Source organism: Temnothorax americanus, unplaced genomic scaffold (genome assembly GCF_048541705.1).
Source record: "Temnothorax americanus isolate GAGA-0224 unplaced genomic scaffold, ASM4854170v1 Scaffold29, whole genome shotgun sequence".
NCBI classification, from domain to species: domain Eukaryota; kingdom Metazoa; phylum Arthropoda; class Insecta; order Hymenoptera; family Formicidae; genus Temnothorax; species Temnothorax americanus.
This window is the reverse complement of record NW_027509432.1, coordinates 1,730,395-1,753,269: the sequence shown is the minus strand read 5'-3', so window position 1 is coordinate 1,753,269 and position 22,875 is coordinate 1,730,395. Positions and strand designations below refer to the sequence as shown.

Here is a 22,875-nt window from a genome sequence, read left to right as displayed (position 1 = left end):
GACATCAGTTAACGTAAAAGGAAAGAGAATCATGATAAGTGCGACATCAAGTGACAAGAGCCCAAACTTTCATATTTCTTCATCGACTATCTGTCGATTATATGCATCTTTATTTTACGTCTAAAATTATTATTTATTATATAGTAGAAAGAGCTTTTTCAGAAGCTAAGACTTTTTATATAATACACAATCAAATCAAATATTATCTATCCACATATCGTCATAATAAGTGAAAGCCAAACTCTACATTTTCTCGAAGTAAAATTTATTTAAATTCATAAAAAGCATGTTCTTTTAAAGATTTATGTAATTTATTACGTAATCTTATTACGTTAATTATGACGTGAATTTTTTGTACTTTAGTCGCAGGTGTTCGCGCATCGGTGGCGCGAAAGAAAAGGGAAAAAACTGACGAGTACACGCTACAAACAATGAGAGCGTCGTCCATTCGATGCTGTCTTAGTGGTGTAAAATTCACCCTTTACGAAACGAGCACCGCGTGTATAAAGTCGTTGTATCAAGACAAAATATCAATAATTTATATCGGTATCGGTATCTGTAGAAAGAAAAGAATTACCGATGTTCTATACATATAAAAGAAGAACGTATCGATACGTTTAAATGCATTGCTTTCAAAATTAACTCTATGTTACTGTCTAACGATAGTTTCCAACGTATCTAAAATTTTAGTTAATTTCTCGAAGCCGTTGCGCAGAGCAACTAAGAAAAGAGATTTTTGACAAAGTAAATTGGACGTCAACAAAGATTTGTTATATAAACGATATCGATGTATCGCAAGCGTCTGCAGAACGGGGCGGCTCCGCAGGTTCCACGGCGCGGCGCGGCACGACGGCGTGGCGTGGCGTGGCGCGGCGTGGCGCGGCGTGGCGCGGCGTGGAAAAGCTCGCGGGCGAATTTAGCGTTGCGACGGGGAGCACGAGGCGGCCGCGGACCACACGGGATAGAACGGCTGACTCCAATCAATAACGCTCGTCGCGCGAACGCGACGGACGGAAGCGAGAGCGCGGCGGCGGAAGCCCGCGCGCGCTCCGGCTCCGACTCCGCGCAGCCAAGCTTTCAGTCGGACGCACGCTCGCGTCTCGCAAGCTCGGTGCGTCGGTTCCGCGCGCGATCACCGCGAGGGCACACGTCCACTCGCACGTAAGCGCGCACCCCCGGCCCGGCGGCGCGGCGCGGCGCGACGTGGCGCGGCACGGGGATCGCACCCTGGAAAGGTGGAGTAACGTCTCGGGCGGCAAAATGGCGGCCGCGGTAAGAAACAAATGATCGGGGTTAGCGAACGGCGGTGCTGAGAGACACGGCAAGGGCCGTCAGGCACCCTCTCGGCGGTTATTCCTCCCGATTGCGCGACCTGGACGTAATATCCGGCGCGGCTGAGCGACGAGGGTAGAAGATCGCGCGGCGAGCGCGACGCGCGTTCCACCCCTTCCGAGGGACGCGGGACCCTCGTAGGGAGGATCGCTCCGATTTTCGAGTCACGAGGGTGGTCACACGAGGGTTCGTCGCGGGACACGCTGGTCGCGTGCGGGCCCGTTGACGTGTGAGCGTGATTCGATTATCGATCACGGATCCGCGCCGGCGGAAGAACGAAGAAGCGCGCACGGGAGCGCGAGAATGCTCGCGGAAGAAGCGACGTGGAATTCGGCTGCGAGGCACGGGGTCGGGACTGCGGGAAACGGTGCCGGTTCGATAGATTGATGGACCCTGCTGACGGGAATTCGATCGCGTCGCAACCATGCATCTGCATTTCGAGAAGAACAACAACGCCAAGTGCGACTGCAACATCTTGTCGCTCAGCTGGATGGGAAAAGTGCCGGACGAGTCGCCGGAGGTAAAAATTATTTGGCAATCTGGAGTAGCGTGGTACAATTGCATATATAATGTAGCTGTCGACGATAGAGGACGTGATTAATAATTTAAATAATCTAAATAATCTGAATAATCTATATTTAGATTATTTAATCTAAATAATATAAAATACGTCAACACACACCTATTATCTTTTTACTCTTTATGGCTGCCAATTATCTGTTATACTGTTGTTTTCACTTCATCACGTGAGAAGCCATTCTCGTTGGCGCACTGATCAATATGCAACGTCAAAAAATTCTCCAAAGGCCTTTTCGGTACGAAAAAGAGGTCAATCCTGATTCGACAATTTCCGTGCGCGTTATATATTTTATCCGATATAGAATCGGTTCGTCTCCGCATTTGATCGAGCGAATGCAAGAAGCTAAAAATACATTTTATCGCGCCATTTGGTATTCCGCAAGTCACAAAACAGGTCGCTACTCGCATACCATCGTTAATAATACGGATAAATTTATTAGCGCGAGAGATGCATGATAAGTACGCGGCAGATAAGAAGAGTCTCTCTCTCTGCAAGCAAGTCACCGCATCCCACTGATAGACTCTGGATCTAAAAGCGAACGTTTATGTTTCGGTCTCAGCTCCTCTCCAGCGAATTTTTAGACTGTCGGGATTATCTATAGTTATTTTTGTACAACTCTCCTGACTGACGCTGCGATTCCCCCTCGAAGAACATCTATTTACGAAAATCACATAACAATTATTTGTAAATATTTGTAAATGGTCGCAAAAAATCTATCGTAAAAAAATTGCTTGAGTTTGAAATGACATTTTAACCATCTGACGACAATTCCTACTTTGCATGACGCGTTCCGCCACGAGAGAAGTGATTTATAGGTTTCGAACTTGAGAAAAGGTAGGAACAAGTGGGACGATGGGTGAGAGATTGAAAACGTTAACGGGAGCAGCCGGCGCTGCAGTGAAACAATATATAGACACAAATAAAAACGAAGCTGCCACACTTTGACACATATACTTCGACCGCTGTCGCACTTCGCGGCACGGACGACAGCAGATAAAACTTTTGTTTCGGTGAAAGCAAACGAGCTCGTGCGAATCGCACCGTAACGAGCGTAAAATTAATTTATCCCATCTCACGTGAAATAACTCAAGCAGTCAAGTCGGGTTTATACGCTCGGTTAAAATCATTTGTAATAAAATCTGACGCCTGAATGACGGTCGAAAGACCATGCGACGACGATGATACCGATTATCATGTAACGCTGTATGTATGAAAACAGACGGCTCTCCGGTTACGAAATAAAATGAACGAGCATAACGTATAGGATCGTTAACTTTCTTCATGCAGCTCGAGTCTGGAAACGTAATAGTCCTACGGTTGTAATTAGTTATATCTTGATGAGTTCTTCGGAGAATTCGCAACGGGCGCGCGCGCGATAGAATCGATTCAGATCGAAAGCTCGGGATCGCTAATGTATGCGGATCACGGGTACGGTCAAGTAAATACATCTGACAGAGATAGTTTTCGGGACCGTAAGGGCGTCTCCTCGCGAAGGCGTAGGTTAATAACGCCGTAGCGAACCGCGTGACCGCATCAAAACAACCGCAGCGGAGATTGGAATCCGTCAGGACGAGGCGTGCATCTCGCAAGAGGATGTAGGGGTGTCACAAGGGTGAAGGGTTTCACGGGTGGGTTGCTGCGAGCTGTGTGCAGCCGCGACCTAACTCGGTGTCGAGGATGAAGGTCGTGCTCGCGGTGTCTCGAGTGGATCTTTTCAAACGGGCCGACTAACGAGTGCCGAAGTTTCCTGCGACGGGTTTTGTTCCGCACTGCTTACACGCGGCCATCGACAAAGCGCGAGCTCGTATAGACCCCGAGATACGCGTCCCCTATGAGGGTGGGTGTAACCGCAAAATTTCTCCCTGTGCCGAGGTGCAAAAGCGTTCGCCACTTCATAAATGCTCTATTTATCGCCGCACGTATAATTTCGAGATTCTGATTTTTCGATAATTGTCAATTGCTGAACACGTATTACTGGAACTTTTCGGAATGAATTCCGATCAGAATTGTTTAATTATTTCCTAGTGTTGTGTTTTCGAGGGAAAATACGGAATAATTTCGATCGAAATCCATTACGAAAAATTCCATAATACATATGTCTTGATATGAAATGTTCGTATAATCTTGATATATAAACGCCCTTGTTCTTTTACTCTCGATCGTCTTTAGTATAGACTCTCTCTCTCTCTCTCTCTTTCTTTGACGATTAGGTCGTTCTCAATTCAATGTGTGCACGCAAACGGGGATTAATCTGACTGCCGAACTCGGACATCCGAACACGACGCGATCGATCAGAATTAATTACGACGGTCGTATTTCTTGATCGACGAGCACACCGCATCTCACGTCGTATAATTCATTGCCGGAGACCAATCTGCGCTAGGCGATTTGACGAAAGCCGACCCTCGTAGAAAAAAGCGCGATGAAAACGGCGTGGAAGTGGGGCGGCTCAATTACTGGAAAAATAATTGACTTATAGCGGAGCGAATTCGATTGAGTCACTCGAGTCAGTCGTCCCCGGGGGAATTCGATCAGTGCGCTGCCCATTATTTTCTCATTGTTAACTATCTTCGTACACCCGATCATCTCCTCAACTTCGCGAGAAACACCGCGATTCATAATAAAACGCCGGTTATCCCCGGGTTTGTACACAACGGCCGTCTCGTAGAAAATATCCGAGAGCTATTACATAGTATAAATTTTAGATGGCCCCGTAAAAGGCCGGCGGAGATAAATGATGGTCCATTAGAAAGGACGGGCGCGCTACGGACGGCCATTCTCAACTTGCGCCGCGATCAAGTGGGATTTCTTGCTATCCCTATTGTGCGGTGGGAAAAATTCTGCAGCTATTTGAATTCGGTTCCTTGTTGGAGAACGACAGGTCGGGCACCGCCTTGAAATCTGTAACCCGCGCGAGAATTGGGATGCGAACTTTTTAACGTGGATCCCGCCGCCGATGTTGCATATACACCCCGACATCGAGATAATCCGCCGTCATACGTTCCCATTATATTCTCGCATTGTGAATCGCATTTGAATCGATAACGTCATTATTGAGAGCCGTTACGCTACTACTACGGCCATTGTCCGCCGGTAAATTCTATCGAAGCGTTTCGAGAAAGCAAACTCTACGTGCTATTCTCTCTTTTTCTCTCCCTCTCACTCTCTCTCTTTCTTCTTCTCTAATACTCCGCAACGCGTGCTCTGTTACTCACAACACAAAAAATCCCGTCTCGCCGCTCGTTCCACAAGGCGCGTCTTCGCGCAACATCGATTTCCACCGAGCCCTCTCTATTTTCCGCGGATTGCTCTCAACGTGTTTGTGAAGATTGGATTACCACTGATTTCTCTTCCTGCGCCCCCGCCATGCCCTCTCCTCTATTGTCATATCTCTGTGACTCGCAAAAAGAAGAAGTAAAGGAAAAAACCACCCTCGGTGCTCATCGATCACAGCACGTGGAACGTTTCTCACCGGCTAACGCAACGACGGAAATTCGACGCGATTTTGCGGGGAACCCCGACATATACGCAAGCGGAACGATATCGGTATCGTGTTCGGACATTAGGCGCGCTGTCAGCGAGGATTCGCGAGCGAGACATGAATTCTTTAAGATAACTGAAGAGAACTATTGTCTCGGAATTTTATCGCGGCGTCTTCGTCCGGCTTTCATCGTTCCTATATCAGATATATTGTAGCTGTCCAAAGAGTTCATTAATAAGCCGTCGAATTATTTCGCTTTCTGCTCGCGCTTCACTCATTGTGGACTTCTCAGACGTTTTTTGTTACAGCACGGCTCTAACAATCTACCCTTGTACCTCATCTCATTGTTATCTACCTTACAAAAGGCTACCTCTCTCACAAAACATCTTCATTAGATCGTACTTTAATTATAACCAGCCCAGTGCGTGCACAGATAGCATACGTGCAGAATGTGTCTTTCGCAAAACACGCGTATATGAACCATGAACTATTACGATTACGTTATAATTTAATTTAAAATTTTAATGGAACTCCATGAAGTTTACGCTCACGGAGTTTTCTCGCGCGCAATATTTTAAGGAAAACTTCATCGCGGATAAGAAAGAAGGATTCTGTCCCGCTGTTGATTGAAAGCTTTGATAGAATCATGTGGAAAGTTTCGAAAACTACACTACGAAGATACATCTCTTTGAGACGTCACGTTATTCTTCTTTTCGATACTTCGCAAAGAATAATAAGTTCTCTTTCCTCTAGCGTTCTTTTCGAAAGTGCATAGTTAATTGATTCGAACGCCTTTTCAGATTTAGTATATTGCATTAAATTTTGGAGGGGTGGGAATCAGTCGATCGATGGGACGAATGCCAAAGGGAACGCAAATTATCCGGATTGAATATTTCCTGTTTTCATACGATTGTTTCCTAATGCCAAAATCTAGGAGTCTGCTAGAACACAGTATATAGAAATATGATCTTAATTCTCTATTTTCGTGTCGCGCGAATTTTTCGTAACGATTTTCTATGCGGAGAAAGCTTGACGTGTCGAGTAGTAAGTTAATTTGATACTTTCATAGATATAGCGCGCATGTATTTTGATATTGCGTCTTTTAAGGGTTCGAATGTCTTGAATAATTACGCCTACATATATATAATTTTAACATTGAAACCCTTGCTACCTAATGCTGCCACGTTTAAGTGGAAACGTTACGTGTCGAGTAATAGAACTCGAGTAAGCATCTTCGATTTCGGTTGAACGATTGCGCTTCCCTCGAAGGATGTAGCAGCCGATCGTACGACAATTAACCTGTCTGATTATTCATGGCGACCAATCCCTTACTTCTATACTTAGCCAAACGTAACACGTTCTAATTAAGCCCCGTGATCAAACTCCGTAAGATGAATAATGAATCGACGCCCAGAAAATAGTCTTAGAAGATGTCCTGATAGCGTGATAAGTTAGATGCTAGATAATTTATTTGCAAATTAAAGCGGCACTTTGTTTCGTTGTCAATTTTAGTTCTTGTATTTTTAACCCGTTGAGGTCACACCTCCTAAAAGTAACGTAGAGGTCACATAGGGTCCAATGGACCCCAGGCTTTTTTTTTTTTTTTTTTTTTAAAAGTATACTATTTTGAGAGTAAAACGCAGGAAGTTTTTTTGCTCTATCTCAAAAAATTTTGATGAATATTGACCCCACAACAGTTGCCATTGGCGTTCTTTTTGGTGTATCGGCTCAAACCTTGAACTGGAATTTAGTTTATGTGTGTGTGACTTCCTCTTTATAATCCAATAATTCTTTAAATTTTTTTATGTTGAAAAAACGCGAGAAAAAATATTTTTTTTCGAGAAATTTGACTCTTTTCACAAAAATATTCATCAAAATTTTTTTAGATAGAGCAAAAAAATTTCCTGCGTTTTACTCTCAAAATAGTATACTTTTAAGAAAAAAAACCTGGGGTCCACTGGACCCCTTGTGACCTCAACGGGTTAAAAAGGTCGCAGATCTCTTTTTTCAGTATTTGCGCCGTACAAATTTCGAAGTAAACCGTGATATTTATCGCGATCGACGCCGCCTCTTGAAGGAATCGTTAAAAAATCTCCACTAAAATCTGAGGCGCCATAAATCACGTGCATCACGTTTTCTAATATGCGCGCTATACCGCGAAACTGTAACTAACGCTCTCATTTTATTTACCAGGACGAAGGATGGCAACTCGATCGTATAAATTACTATCAAGAAGGATGGTTAGCCACCGGCAACGCCCGCGGCTTGGTAGGAGTGACTTTTACCACGTCTCATTGTCGCACCAGAGCCGCGGAACTTCCACTCAGGGCGAATTACAACCTCCGAGGGCACCGTAGCGAAGCAAGTATCGCCTTTCCTTCAATTTCTTGTCATCTGAACCGCTCGAGTCGTTTGAACGAAACCGACATTTAATTTCTTCCTCCGGGTCTTCCCTTACCTAAACGTCAATACCGCTTAAACTAGCGTATTTCTACAGCTTCCCTCACTATGAGGTCACTGCAATATTTCCGTTTGTTTAAAATGGTACTTACATAAAAATATGCAAAAATTGTTGATAATAATAAGTGTAACAGGACCGCTATGATATACAATTAGAGAGAAAAACGCCATTTACGGTCAGGATTGAATCTTGGTAGCCTAATAATAATATTGTGCGAATTTTACGTACTTTCTTTTAAATTCGGTAAACTACACGCCAATTTTTTATCGATATTTAAAACATAGCTCCTAGTTAGAACAGTAAACCTACATACTTAAATTGTTAATCGATTTCAATTTTGATGCTAATAAGCATCTTTATCACTGTAAAGAATTTATTGCGAAAAATATAAAAACATTTTTATTTCTTGCATCTTATACATTTTACGGCTTGCCTCCTCGAGTAGCAATTTATAGACTGGATGATGACCAACGTGCTTAACAATGCCAAATATAATCATAATTTCACGGTTCGCGAAATTGGATCTTTCAACGCGAAAATGATATCCTATTCTGCTTTGCAACATCACGGAAGGAAGCGCAGGGTTATCGGTTAGTAGCAGCCAGTGTATTATGTTTTATCTACTCGATACACGAGCCACGGTAACCGGTTGCAGAACGTGTTGGTTAAATCGACAAAGAAATTGGATGATTGCGCGAGGCAGATAGGAGCCCGACGATGTATTGAATCGTTAAAGAAATGCAAGCAATTCATATAAATAAAACGACAACTCTCTCTCTCTCTCTCTCTCTCTCTCTCTCTCTCTCTCTCTCTCTCTCTCTCTTTCAATCGGATTATGAACGTCAATTTGCAATGCTGTCCAATAAACCATTGTCATTTACATCTCACAAGTAATTTATCCCTGATTTATTGCTAATGCGTCGCTGATTCAAATTTCCCCGCAGACTGTCGTCACGCTTGACGGTAATTACAAAGTTTGTTAATATTTCAGGCGACACGATTTAATAGTTTCGCAACATATCGCCGCTGTGTGTAACATCGGCTCCATTGGGCCGAAACTTCGTGTAATCTCCGTATCGGTAGTAAACGGGCGCGCGCCAGCAAACCGGGAGTCCTTTGTGGCCCTTAATCGATATTAAGCCCCGTAGTGCGCTTTTAACAAACTGCCTGCAGGTGCCCGAAACCTACGAAGTCGCGCGTTTTCACGAACGACGTCTGCAACACGCTCGACCAACTCTCGGCGAGCTTACTTGCCGCGTTCCGGCTTCTCCAATATTAATATCACCGGCTTAAAATCTCGGGGGTTCCACCTCCCCGTGAGTTTACGTCTGCCTTCCTCGTTATTACGCCGCGCGTTTCGCTCCTCCTCTTCTAAGTTCGCCATTCTAACATTCCCCAGATTTTCCCCGCTCTCGCCTAACAAGTAGCCGGGAACACAATAGAGCGCGGAGTAATGGTGTCTGTCCATCGTAAATCCATAAATAATACATAACACACTTAGATACGAAGATTATTATACAAGGATGGTAGTCGTCTGGTAGCGGGATGAATTGAGACTTCCGAGTGCTCGGAGTGCTCGCATCATTTTCCCGCGAATGGAACTTGGAAAATCCTTCTCTGATAATTTTCTCTCTCTGCTGACATATAACGTATATTCTTCGATATATACTATACATGCTCAAGCAAGAGCACCTTTCTCTCGCCCGTGTCCCTTATGAATATACGAGCCACTTCTGTTCGAGGGGTTGCTCCGTGGAATAGCGGGGCAAAGTACAAGGGGGGAATGGGGGGATCGGATAAGCGTCGCGTGTGTACTCCACGAGTCCACGTGACGAGACAAATGAGACGTTGACTCATTCCCGCGAGGAATTTGTCCCTCGCACGTTGCCCGTCCGTTGGGATATCTGAAAGTCTAGCGAAAACATTCCTCTCGGCTAAGGCGCTTCGAACCAGTATGAGAAACGCGAGCCAACAGACCAAGTCCGTTATCATTTTACGGAGACGGTACACAATTTCTGTTAATTTTCGTGTTAATTGTTCATTAGATATTATTTTAAGTGCCGGCGCGCGACCTCGTTGTACGATGACACATATTTAAACCGAGCTGCAAGGCACACTTGAAGTTAATGCGCGCTGGCAATTTATCCGATAGCGTTAATTAAATTGAGATCAGCACTCCGGCGCCTGCTCCGAACACGATAGCGGCACGCGTGCACAGCACACACGTGTATACGTGTGTACGTTATCGACTCACGTGTTCGTCAGTGTTAACTTTCTCGGACCCCCCCCCCCCCCCGGACCTTTTGCCCCCGATTAACGGGCCTTAGTCAATAAGTCTATGTAAGACTGGCACGCAGGTACATAAGGCAATCGCGCACGAGGAAACGATCTTGACAACGGGAACCAGGTCAGACGGTAATACAAAATTAGAACAAGACTAGTACATTTCGTTACGTCGCGTCAATTTACGCTGTACACGCGTTTAAATTATGCAATAAATTAAGTCGATTGCGACGTTCGAGCAGCAGAAACTAGAAGCGCACGTGGGAGTTGAGGCCCGTTCACCACTGTCAGGAGCTAACGAAGCTCCGATGGCAATTTGATGAGATTCTTGACAGCGGAACTTTCGACGACGACGGCCTCAGTTTGGCGATCGTGCTCGACTGCCGATCCACGGACTTAATTGTTTAAAAAGAAATCTCATTTTGTTCCCACATCACCCGCTCGTGTATACATGACTCGGCAAAGAAAAAATTTCAATGAAAGCCCGGAATTTCGCGTCCACTTCGGTCCACATTTCAGAGCTTAAGGGTAGCCGCCGTGGTATCGATCTGGCACGCAGTGCTGTTTTAAGACCGCGGTTCTCAACCCTGCTTTCCGCGCGCGGCGGCTGCTCCTCCATCGCCGACGTCCCTTTATATGCAACGTCGATTTTTTTTCATCATCTCTCACACGCTAACGCGTGTTACGTTAACATTGTTTAAAAATAGGAAACGGCACGCTTCGAATATACCACAAGTCGCTCCGGCCGCTATTTATAAGACAAGTAGCGAACACTTTTTCGGTGATAATATCATTCCCGCGTTACAAAATTATATCCCAAATGGTAAAAGCAAGCAATCATCTTAACGTAATTCAGGACAACAATATTTCTCTGGACTCCGAGCGACTTTCGCGATAAGGGTGTATTTTCAGTTATTTCTGTTCTAGGCCGTACCAAGCCGCGTTCGGACCTCGAATCGATAGCGCGATTATATCTGTGTTCCTTGTACAGTAACTGTCACTTGTATACGAACGGACACAATTTCCGCGTTTTCCCGATGCGCAATTACAAGATTTGTTGATTTCCAAATCTCTTTTTTTTCCTTCTTCTTCCTTCCTTAGGTCCCTCGCGGACCGTAATTTAATTATCATCCGCGACGGCTGCAGTTAAAATAAGGATCAGGACTTTACGTATGGAAGTAAGGAAAATTTTATATGTCACTTCCTTGTGAAAAATTCAGGCTCAAGCTTTATACGCTTCGCCGGCCAACTTGTAGCATAATTCTAACAAGACTTGTTCAGCATAAGTTGAGTTTTATTGTTATTACCGAGCTAAGAGATTCGTCCTGCATAAGATCTCGTTATTCGCGAGTAGGGTATAGAGATGAAATTTTCATGTCGACAGAGAAATTTTGTCCTCGCGTTAGTCGCGTTGACATCATTAGCCTTGTCGGAGTCCCTTTCGTGTATAAGTAACGCCGGAGAGACCTAAGTGAAAACATAACGGCAGGGTCAGTTTGCAAACCCGCTAATCCTTTGGGGATAAAGCATACGAAGTACGCGTGTCCATCGGATAGAGCCGTTAAAGCGAGCGTATCGTGCTGGAAGATAGCTCCGTGGAATATTAAACGGACAATATTATATTATACGTTATAAATTATTCATTCCGCGGACTCAATACACTTTGATCGCTTCCTGCTAAACCGGCAGAATTTGGTGGTGGAAAGGAACGTAATGTTGGATCAGGGGAGCAATATGCGGATCAATGTAACAAATTAAAATAACGCATCTGCAACTCCAGGAGCGCGCGGGATCAATACCTTCATCGGCAGATTCTATTACAGAAGCTTTATGAAAAATTCACGTATTGAAAAGATGATATGAAATGTTAAAGAAAAAGGAAACGCTAAACTCTGAAAAGTTTCTCATTCATAGTTATTTATAGGGTTTCACACTTGCACGTTTGTTAAATACGTTTCGTGTAGATCAGCATATTACCTCGCGTATTATTTTCGCTTAAACTTAGATCAAGGACATCGCTCACGAGTTCGGAAGAAAATTCTGTTCGCGCTCGGCCATCACTCGACGGAGGCGCGAGAAGTCTCCGTGTATATAACTATATAAAGCAACGTGGAATGGGAAAGCGAGCATCGAGAAGTGTGAATTTCGGTATGGCTCGTCATAAATCACGAGATGAGAAATTGAGCCAAAAGAGCACGAGGGATTTCTCGCGGGATACGTGGCACGTGGGGGTTACCTTGACACTGAAAAAAGGACGAAGTGCGGAAAGGAGCGTCATTGATTTGCCAAACGAGCTCGCCGTACGAGGCGCACTCCGGCACTTGCTGCAGCCTTTACCGCAATGCATTAGTAGTCAAAGGATTACGTGACGATCGCCCCTGCCCTTTCGAAAGTCGCCTGGCGCGGAAAGCCGCAGTATGTTTCGAAGGAATTCAACATCTTCTATTAATATACATCTCTGCAGTAAAGATAAATTGGATTATACTGCGCGCATAATACGCGATGTCGGAATAAAGAAAACGATCGCGATTGCACGTCGTTAATGCGAGACTTTGCGTTCTCTGATGTTGGAATGAAGATAAGAAGATTGCACGAAAAGAAAGAAAGACATCGCGAGAAACGCAATAAAGCATTTCCTTCGAATGATTTTAATTACGTCCTTTCGCCATCTTCCTCGTTCTTATAGAGTTTTGTCGAAATTAAAGGTAAAATACGCGAAATATATTCTGTAGCGATGGCTACAGGTCGTAGAACTCTCGACGAACCGTAATGGAAAAAAGAAACGCGGACGACCTCTCATTCAGCGTTCTTTGCAAGTTCGGAAATATAATTACGTTGGATTATCAGACGCGCCGTTGCATCCTCGCTTTGCAATAAGCGCTGCACGAAGCGTAGGCCAAGAGGGACCTAGGAGATCGGCGAAGAGTGATGCTATTCACGTTCGACGGTTAAGCGAAAAATGTACGGTGCGTGTTGGAAAATATAACTTCCCGCCGGGGTGTAACGTAACGAAAGTGCGGGGGTTGTCGCGGCGCGCGTCGCATAAAAGCTGATAATTCCAGCGTGCGCTCCATCGCGGAATATAATTATGAGGGAGAGCGCCGAAAATAGATGCACTACGTCAATTTGTGTGCGCCACGTCCTGTACACACGGCTGCCCGGTGAATCTGTCCTTTCTAATTTCGCCGACTTTCCATTCTGCTCGCGCCCGAAATTTGCAGTAAAATCCAGAGTGCAATAAACGTGCAAGCTTGATGGTCTTGCAAGGGTGTCTCGCGCGAAGGGGAGACTTGTACAAGTGAAGATCTTCGATTCTAACGGCTCCACCAGACGCACACCACGACATATTGCCCTGTATGCGATTCTGGTATCACGAGAAAATCCGAGAAGCGCCCTGCTTACGGGGTTCTTATCGATCAGCACGCTCGCGCGCGCTATCTCCGCTATTCCCTGACTTTCTCGCACGATCATGTCTCTGCAATTTACTACGTACCCTCGGACAGATTTTATTGCATCTATAGGACGTTGCGCGGAAAATTCCGTTTATCCCTATCAAGCGAGACCAGCTTATCGTAACGCAATTTCGTCCACCGGCGAAATTCCACGTAATGGAGTCTCGCTTAAAATCACAAAAGAGGACGGGAAAGTTTCTCGAGCGTTTGCTATTAAAATTCCTTCCTCGGGACTAATACGTTTCGAACTGATATAAATTGAATCCTCTCCCGCCATTTTTTATAATAATAGACTTATAAGCTGTTATACGATGTTATATAAATATATATACTTTGTTCTGAGAAAAATGACATTATTACATGTGATCCCTACTATTTTTCATATATTACAAAAAGTACAATTCTGAGAAAAGAAAAGTTTGCGACAATTCTTCAGATTAATCAATCATAGAGCGATTTAGTTGTACAACACGACACATAGTAGAAAATTCTTACGTTCTTTAAGTTGTTCTGTGTAAAAGTATCGATAACTCTTCGAATCTTTCCTTCGGTCATACACACGCGCGTGCGTGCATGTGTGTGTATATGCGGAGTTGGTGCACACGTGTACAACTTGTCGCCACGCATGTCACGTACGGTATCATCCTTCTCATTTTTCGCAGCTCACCCTCAGTGACTCCGTTCGTGCTTTCCCCTCAAACAATACCGGACGGTCGATCAAAGCTTTACGAACAGGGAAATTAATCTGTCGTGCATTTCAGGAGTCCGGAGAAAAATAATGCTGGCCGAAGAGGCATCCAAGATGAAAAAAAAGTTTATAGTTTATTCCACGATTTCTTTAAAAAAATCATTGAAGGACAAACAAAAAGCAAAATTTATGAATCAGATATGTATATATATAGGTAATCGCAAAATGTATGATAAACCGTATATCTTATAAAATATTTACGGTAAATTGCTGCGCAAAGTCAAAAATGTTGTAAATTGGCTGTCTGTTTATTATACTATTGAGATCAGTTGTAAATATTGCAAGAAATTGCAAGAAATTTTCGCGAAGGTATAAATAGTTGTCAACAGGCGCACGCGAGTTGTTATCTAACATTTTCAATCCATAAATTAATTATCCGATAAACTTCTATTTGCCGTATCAGCACGATAAAAATATAGACGCCGTCGCTCGTAAACGCAGTGGAAAGCAATCGATCGGGGATGGAGCAATGACACCGCGTGGATGTCTCGCATGTATCCGCGATTTCACTCCATGCGAGATTTTATTCCGGCCACTAGCAGTGTGAGATAAATCTTAAAAGCGAGGGTCATGATTACCGCCCTTGACGGAGTGGCTTAATCCCTTCAAACACTCGTGGTTACCTTTCTTGCAGGACTAGTTTAAACCTCTTTTAATCCTCGGGGGTATCTATCGAGGAAGTCACGCACTTAAAACGATACAAGAATACACCTTCTAGTCGGAATTCTCTAACAAACAGTATAAGCATGAATCGTAAAATTCTATCTGAAACTCTAATTCTTAATTATGTTAATTGTATCTTATATACATTTATAAAAGAGATATATTATACGGGGAGGTATTTTGATTAAGGATGAAAAATTTTCGTCGAGAAAACTGGCACTAATTAAGGCTTAGGTTTACTCTTGATTAGAGCCCGTGAAATTAATTACGGACTGAGGATGAAATACCAAAGATCAATTTACGGCGGTGTATTAAAGCCGGCAGCGCGAAACACGACCGTCTTTACAGAATAAATTGTTGGAAAATTGAAGATTCCTGTAAACAATGCGTCGACAGTAATCTGTTGAAATTTGATCGTAATCTGTGGTTTTATCTGCAGATTAACGATTTTGATGCTAACTCTATTCATCTGATTGCAGGTGATACTCGTCAAATGGAACGAACCTTATCAAAAGTTGGCCTCGTGCGACAGTTCGGGTGTAATCTTCGTCTGGATCAAATACGACGGACGATGGAGTATAGAATTAATCAACGACAGAAACACACCTGTTACGCATTTCTCCTGGTCCCACGACGGCCGCATGGCTCTTATATGTTACAGGGTGAGTTACAATATTATTTCAGCTTGTTACTATGATTTCCCCTCAGACACGAGCTCCAATCACCGTTCCAATATCGCGACGCAACGAAAAAAAAGTAATTTGTTTCCATTTTTTTTTTAAATTGAAACATAAATATAAAAAATTTGCGTGACTGCGAAACATTTATTTATTTTATCGATGTATCATCGTTCAGTATAAAAAAGCATTCTATTCAATGTGTCAAGATGCGCTCAGACTTTAGAACTTCATGTATTTATTTACGACCCTCGTATATGTGGCTCACACGTTTCCTCCGGAGGATCGTTTGCGGAAAATACGATATTTTATTGCAGGATGGCTTCGTGTTGGTCGGCAGCGTCGCCGGTCAAAGATACTGGTCGTCAATGCTGAACGACAAAGCGACGATAACTTGCGGCATTTGGACTCCAGACGATCAGCAGGTTTGAAAGAAGAGTTTTTATAAAACATTCTTCATGATTTTTCATTTGTCCAAAATTCACGGAATCCATAATCGGCATGGGAAAGATAAATCGATGTACTCGCGAAACGTTTTAACTGATTAGAAGTATTTAAAAAATTGTGAGAAATACACTTAAGATTTATTTGTTCAACACAAATCTATCACTGAACATCGTTGTTCGCGCACTGGCTATGACGTGACAAATAATAACGCGAATCAAGTTTGAATCGTACGTCGCGTGTGAAATACGATACATCAATGTGCCACCTGGCTAACAGGACTCTTGGCTTTGTGACGCAATGTTAAACTCAATCGTTAAGCAACTGACAATGAGTACGAATTAAAAGCCCCTTTGTCACCGATGAAAATGTCTTCGACCGATAGGAAAGAAATAAAATAACCTTATTCACCCTCTACGTTGTTTTACAAAAGGTCTATTTCGGGACGACCGCGGGCCAGTTAATTGTGATGGACGTTCATGGAGCTATGGTGTCGGAGGTACAATTAGCGGCCGGGGTTACGTCGATGGCCTGGAGCGCCGAGAAGTTTACGATGGAGGAGGACGAAACGTGTGACCAATCTCAGAAAGGTATTAATCGCAGCTTACAGAGCTTCGCTCCGAAAGGGTTGGACTCGAGCCTGACGAGGACCACCGTGATGCACGTTAATGCATTTATGATGTATGTGCAAGCGCAGATGACCGGAATTACGTGCTGGCCGTTTGCCTCGCCGATGGCAACATCGTTATGCTACGGTCGTTCGATGACGTGTCGCCGATCACGATACGCAGCAATTTGAAGCCACCCTTGTACGCCGAATGGAGCAACTCCAGGAAACTGTTGGCCATCGCCGGAACGAAGGAGTCGTCGGACCAGGGCAGTTCGCAGGAGTACACAAATCTCCTGAAGTTTTATTCGGTCAACGGTACTCTCGTATACACGACGGAGATTCCGTACACGCAAGTACGTCCACGTATAGAAGAACGCTCGTCTTTCTCTTTATCTCGCTGACACTTTGTATGATCAAACGATTTATTTTACTACTTTCTTCATGATTTCGTGTTAGTGCCCCGTATCGGCATTGACATGGGGACACAACGACAGGCGGCTCTTCGTGGCGACCGGAGCGCGGGTCCACGCCGCATGGGTCTCCAGGTAATTTCTTAATTTCTTACTTCGACGTAATCGCGTTTACACGCAGATAACGCGACCGACAAATCACAGTCGGCAATTCTTGCCGGAACGCAATGAAGTAGTTGAATTGTTCTTTGCAGAAGGGTCGGTTCGCTCCAATTGTTGTCGAGACTGGCGGTGAGAGCGGCTCTCACGAGGGAATCAAGTGTTCAACATCTTCCATTACCGCCGCGACTGAGAGCCTCGGTGGCTGCCCTTTTCGCTAACACGATACGGTAAAAAGAAAAGTTCTACAAACTCCTTAACTCAAAGTGGCGGGACACCATTGAGATACGTTTCCGGGCATTTTTTAGATGCTCGGTGCCGGAACCAAGAGAGTTGCGACGCTTCGTGTCAAGGCCGCCGCCGGGAGGCAGCCGGTTGCATTGCACCATGCTCAGGCACGCCGTGGAACCTGTGCCATGTTACACGCTGTATCTGGAGTACTTGGGCGGTCTCGTGCCACTCCTGAAAGGCAGACGGACCAGCAAGATCCGGCCGGAATTCGTGATATTCGATCCGCAGAGTCAAGAGACTCTGCAGGTGTTCGACGATATGTCGCAGTGCCCGTCGTACAGCGATGGCTCGGACACCGAGAAAGATACCGCGGATTTGTGCGGATCGCCCCGCTACAGGAAAAAGAACAGGAAGAGAAGAGAGGAGAGGACGGGCGACGAAACGACGGAACGGGAGGAAAAGCCGAACGATCTCTCATACGTGGATACGTTGCCAGAGGTAATACAATCACCCTCTTTCTCTCTCTCCCTCCTATTTATAGAGGGGAACTCGCGTATAAAATATTTTATTCTCGTATGTGCAATCGTAGCATCGTATCTTCGACGCTAATGAATCGCATGCCGCGCGCAGACTTTGACGACTCTTTTGTATCAAAGGGAACGTACGCTGCTCGCGTGACGAACGGGCGCAGCTGTATGGGTTTGACGTGGATTATTTCTAACGGAGCGTATATCTGTTCGTAGCACGCGAGGCTGGTCGAGGTAACGTCGAACATCTGGGGCACGAAATTCAAGTTTCACGGCCTGGCAGATTCGGTTCCCGCTAACCTAGGTCAGGTAACATATCGAACGTCGTTGCTGCACCTGCAGCCCAGGCAAATGACGCTCGTGATGACGGAGCTCCGGGACGATTTGCCGTCTGGTAATTTGCGATAATTCATTCGGTTGCGTGACTTCAATTTTTCTTTCGCTTATAGAGGCTTAATAACGAGTGATTATTTTCACGTAGGTCCAGACCCGACGTTCAACCCCAATCTATTCTCCGAGGACGAGGAGGAGCCGTACCAGGAGACAAGCTCGCGAGCCACCCCGGAGGCGCAGCCACCGCCGATCGCGCCGATGACTCCTCGCAACGCTCGATTGAACCACCCGAATCGACCGAAGTCTCAAATTTCGAATCAGTTCCTAACAACGGAGACCTTACCGACGTCGCTGGGAAAAATCGAGAGCTACGAAAACGAGTACGTTCCGTACGTGGATCTGCAGGACATGGGTAATCTGTACGAGAACATCAGGAACGCCCCTACGAACACCTACCGGACGCCGCCGAGGCACAATCCGCCGAGATGCTGCGACGTGCCGGCCTTGCAATCGCCGAAAAACGCGGTGGCGCCCACGCAAACGTTAATAGCGACCTCGAACACGGGTGCCGACTACGCCAGCAGCATTCAGAGGATGAAGAACGCCCTCGCGGATCAGCAAGCGGGCATGGCGACGAAAAAAGAACTGGAGAACAATAAACTCAATCAAATCTCGCAGGACGACAAACCGTGCCTGACGTCGGCCTGCGCGACGAACATCATTTCCGTGTCCATGCAAAACGGTCAGGCCTTGAACGCGGAGGCGTCGAGCAGTCGATACATCTCTCAAGGCCAGGTTTTGAACGGTCTGGAGAGCATCGATAGCGCCTCGGCGCAAACCGTATATCTAAATGGTCTAAATAATATAGGGTGCACGAGCAACGTTTTAACCACGCCGCACCCCGTCAGCGGCGTCCAAACCACGATGTCGCCGAACGCTCATAGTTTTGTACATAATAAGAATAATCAAAATACCGGGTCGAGTACGGCGGGCGTCAATACGACGTCTTCAAATAGCTCTCAACTTGGGCAAGCCTCGAGTCTAGCTCTTAACAAGAACGGCATACACGGAGTTGTTTCGCCGGCGTGTTCCTATCAGTTCCCGGAGAATATCGATCAGTGCTTTGGGTCATCGTGTTCGCAGTGTTTCTCAAAGCATAAAGACCCCAAGTGCCACGTGTGCTACGGAAAGATAAATCCCGGTTACGCGAACGCCGGAACTCCCGCTAACGTTAAGCTCGACGAGGATTTGATGCGATTCAGCGACGATGAGGCACGCGGCGATATAGAGGCGCCGGAGCAGTCACGGGGCGTTCATAGAACTTCAACGGTCATCAGCATCGGTCCAATGTGCGCGAACGACTCGATAGTTCGAAGCTGCAGCGTCGGATACCTGGACCTGGTGGACGCCCAATTAGTCCCGTGCGACGTGGCCTTGCGAATGCTGCGCAGAGACGCGCCTAACAAGAGGCTGGTGTTGGTGTCGCGGAAGGCGAAACGGCGGAAAAGAGCCAAGCCCCAGCACGACGTGAGTCAGCCGAGCTCGAAGCCGCCCAGGCTCCGCAACTGCGGCAAGTCCAAGAGTCTCGATTCCAGCGATATATTTCCGAGTAACGAACAGATATCCTCGCCGCCGCAATTGCCGGAACACGTGGAGGAGGCAACGGGACTAATCAATTCCGAAGTTACCGAGGATGGCGTGGCGGAGCGCAACGAATCGACAGAATCGCCGAAAGATGAGACGCGTGAGATTCCCGATAAACGCGAGGAAAGTAACGAAAGTAACGTCGCTCGTGAAGCTCAGACTAGGGAAAAGCCAGGCCGATTAGAGGCTGCTGCATCTCCCGTCAAGTAAGTAGTTAATACGAATAAAACAGATTATTATATCAACAAGAGAAACCTTCCGAACAGCCCCAAGTAAAAAGATTACGTTTCAGAGGATCGAGCCCGAGTGGATCCTTCGCTTCCTCGCTCGACGGTCTCGCCGCGAGGCTTCGCGATTTCGAGGATAATCATTCTTTGCCACCGCCTTCTCCTCGACCATCATCAAGGTAGTGTATTATATTTATTTATTATTGGCTGTGCGTGCAGATAATAATTCATTTATCTCCACAGATTGCCGAGGAGTTCACCTAGCAGTCCAGCACCGTCTAAGAAAGGCAAAAGACCGGCGTCGGCCTCTCCGATTCGAAGAAGACTCTTGTCAAGTCCATTGCTGAACAGAAGAATGAGAAAAAGTCGCGGCGAAAGCTCGGACGAAGAAGGGCTTCTTCAAGACGATTCATCGACGGCGAGTTACCGGGACCTAGAAACGTTCCAGAAAGCCCAACTACGTCAGAAGGTCTGTATAGCAAACATTTTCAAGAAAGAATATATTCAATAAATACGCACACTGCACGTAAAAAAAACGCGTGGAAACAATATCGACAGATGTTGTTTGCAGCTCAAGCAGAGAGGAATGGGAATTTCTGGTTCCAAGCCGGAAGCGATAAGGCGTGATGCACAATTGGTGATGCACAACAAAGCGCCCATGTGGAACGAGTCCAGCCAAGTGTATCAGCTTGATTTCGGCGGCAGAGTGACTCAAGAAAGCGCCAAGAATTTTCAAATCGAATTCAGGGGCAGACAGGTAGGAATCAAACGCGTCTTCTCACGTTCCTCCGCAAGTTAAATCGTATGCGTGAAATATCGTTAAATTTTTCAGGTGATGCAATTCGGAAGAATAGACGGCAACGCGTATACGTTGGATTTCCAATACCCGTTCAGCGCTTTGCAGGCGTTCGCCGTTGCCCTGGCGAATGTCACGCAACGGCTTAAGTAACTGTCGCTCTCCAACACGTCTAAATTATACGGTGAATATGGATAAGAAGCTGCAAGATGCCTGCATTTGAAGGCGTGCATTTAAGAGTCAGAGGAGGAATCGGAAAAGTTCGATCCTTAATGAGTATAGGAATGAAAGTTCGACGGATTTTTGGTCGTCAGGATCGCACGAGACTTCGTTCGCCAGAATTGTCCAGTGAGAAGCGGTGAATATTTTTTGACGATAATCGGCTTGACCGACTCGCGTAATTTTTAAAACTGCGTGTCTACCGCGGCGGAAAAAATCATGTACTGTCGTGTAGCCGGAAATCGCTGGCGTTTGCTGAAGTGGGCAAATGTGCAATGAGCTAATGGGATATACGCTAATTCGCGAATGCAGTTGCGAGCGATTTGAATTTGAGTGGAACACAAAGATTTTGCGGCAGCTATGTAACGTTTCGTTGAACGCTTCTTCGTCGTACCGTCCAAAATATTTCGTTTCCCCCAACTTCGAGCGCTCATTTTGTATAGTTTATGCGACCACGTTGGAGTCTAGTGACGCTGTTAAAGGTTCACCTCGTTCATTTTTGCGGTCCGCCGGGTGTGTATTCGAATTTTATATACATATACTATATATTGACAGACTCGCACGTGCGGGCGACAGTTTCATGTTGTTCAATTAAATGTTTCTTAACGCGTATGGTGGAAATAACGATAATAATAGTAACGATAATGATAATAATATTAATAATAATAACAATAATAAGAGTAACGATAGTAACGTAACATTTGACGTCCGGCCTGTAATGTGGTCTTCGCCATTAATGATAAACAGGACAGACTAATCCTAAGGAGAGGGATCGAAAGGTCAGAGTGAAAGTATGCGCACGTGTATATGCGAGTGTATGCAGCGAGATAAACGTCGTCTGTAATACTTAATCCTAGTCGCATGATCACCGTGGTGCTCACTTCGTCGGTTCCATATTGCGAACGCGATCGATATCAGGCCTATTAGGTATGTACAAAGTGCTGCTACCAGCGAAAAATATGCCACGTCAAGCTCCGAGCGACGAGAGGGGCGTCCGAAAAGGACGTAATATTTGGTAGACAATGTGCAGCGGCAGATTACATTACTCTCTTCCTCCATTGCTTCCTCATCGAGGGAGTAATGCGAAATCGTCGTAACTGAATTTCAGAATCGCGCAATTCGGAGACTTAGGTTCTCTTATCTGTTTTTCGATGCAAATCCGCAGGCAGTTCAAGACTATCTTCAAATGCCTTTATATTATTGATACCAGAATATTTGAGTGCCCAGTACAAGTATAGGTATCCACGTGCTCAAATACCCATAACGTACTCGAGTACTCGAGCATCTGCTTACTATCCAAAATGTATGGATAACTCTCGAGTACTCAGAATACTCCGCACGTTTCTAATTATTCGGGCAACCTGGTATCTCATTACCGAATTATTAGTCCTACTCTGCACCGGAGTCACGCGTCTCGAATTCATGCTGCATTCGTACCTTCGTATTCGTGACGCCTCACTCTCACGAGCGATATTAGAACAGCCTTTTGTAGAATCATTCTCGCCAGGTTATTCGCAACTAATCGTCGAAGTACAGAACGGTAGGTCGTACGATTAATATACGTTTTTTCTAGTCGCCCTGACTATTATTCTTAACTC

General features: G+C 45.4%; 1 protein-coding gene and 1 long non-coding RNA gene across 3 annotated transcripts in view; one reads left to right on the top strand and one right to left on the bottom strand.

Annotated features, from left to right (window-relative positions):
* Positions 1–22,875, bottom strand: part of LOC143899996 (uncharacterized) — a 168,860-nt gene that overhangs the window by 54,386 nt on the left and 91,599 nt on the right. The window lies entirely within an intron of this gene.
* Tusp (WD40 superfamily protein Tusp) lies at positions 993–22,264 on the top strand. Its single transcript, XM_077410336.1, has 15 exons — positions 993–1,852; positions 7,587–7,754; positions 15,480–15,662; positions 15,995–16,102; positions 16,555–16,711; positions 16,819–17,084; positions 17,188–17,276; positions 17,396–17,530; positions 17,609–18,029; positions 18,275–18,452; positions 18,540–20,241; positions 20,328–20,441; positions 20,506–20,731; positions 20,834–21,019; positions 21,095–22,264. Exons 1-15 carry the CDS (start codon positions 1,757–1,759, stop codon positions 21,209–21,211), a joined length of 4,146 nt encoding a protein of 1,381 aa, XP_077266462.1. The 5' UTR covers positions 993–1,756; the 3' UTR covers positions 21,212–22,264.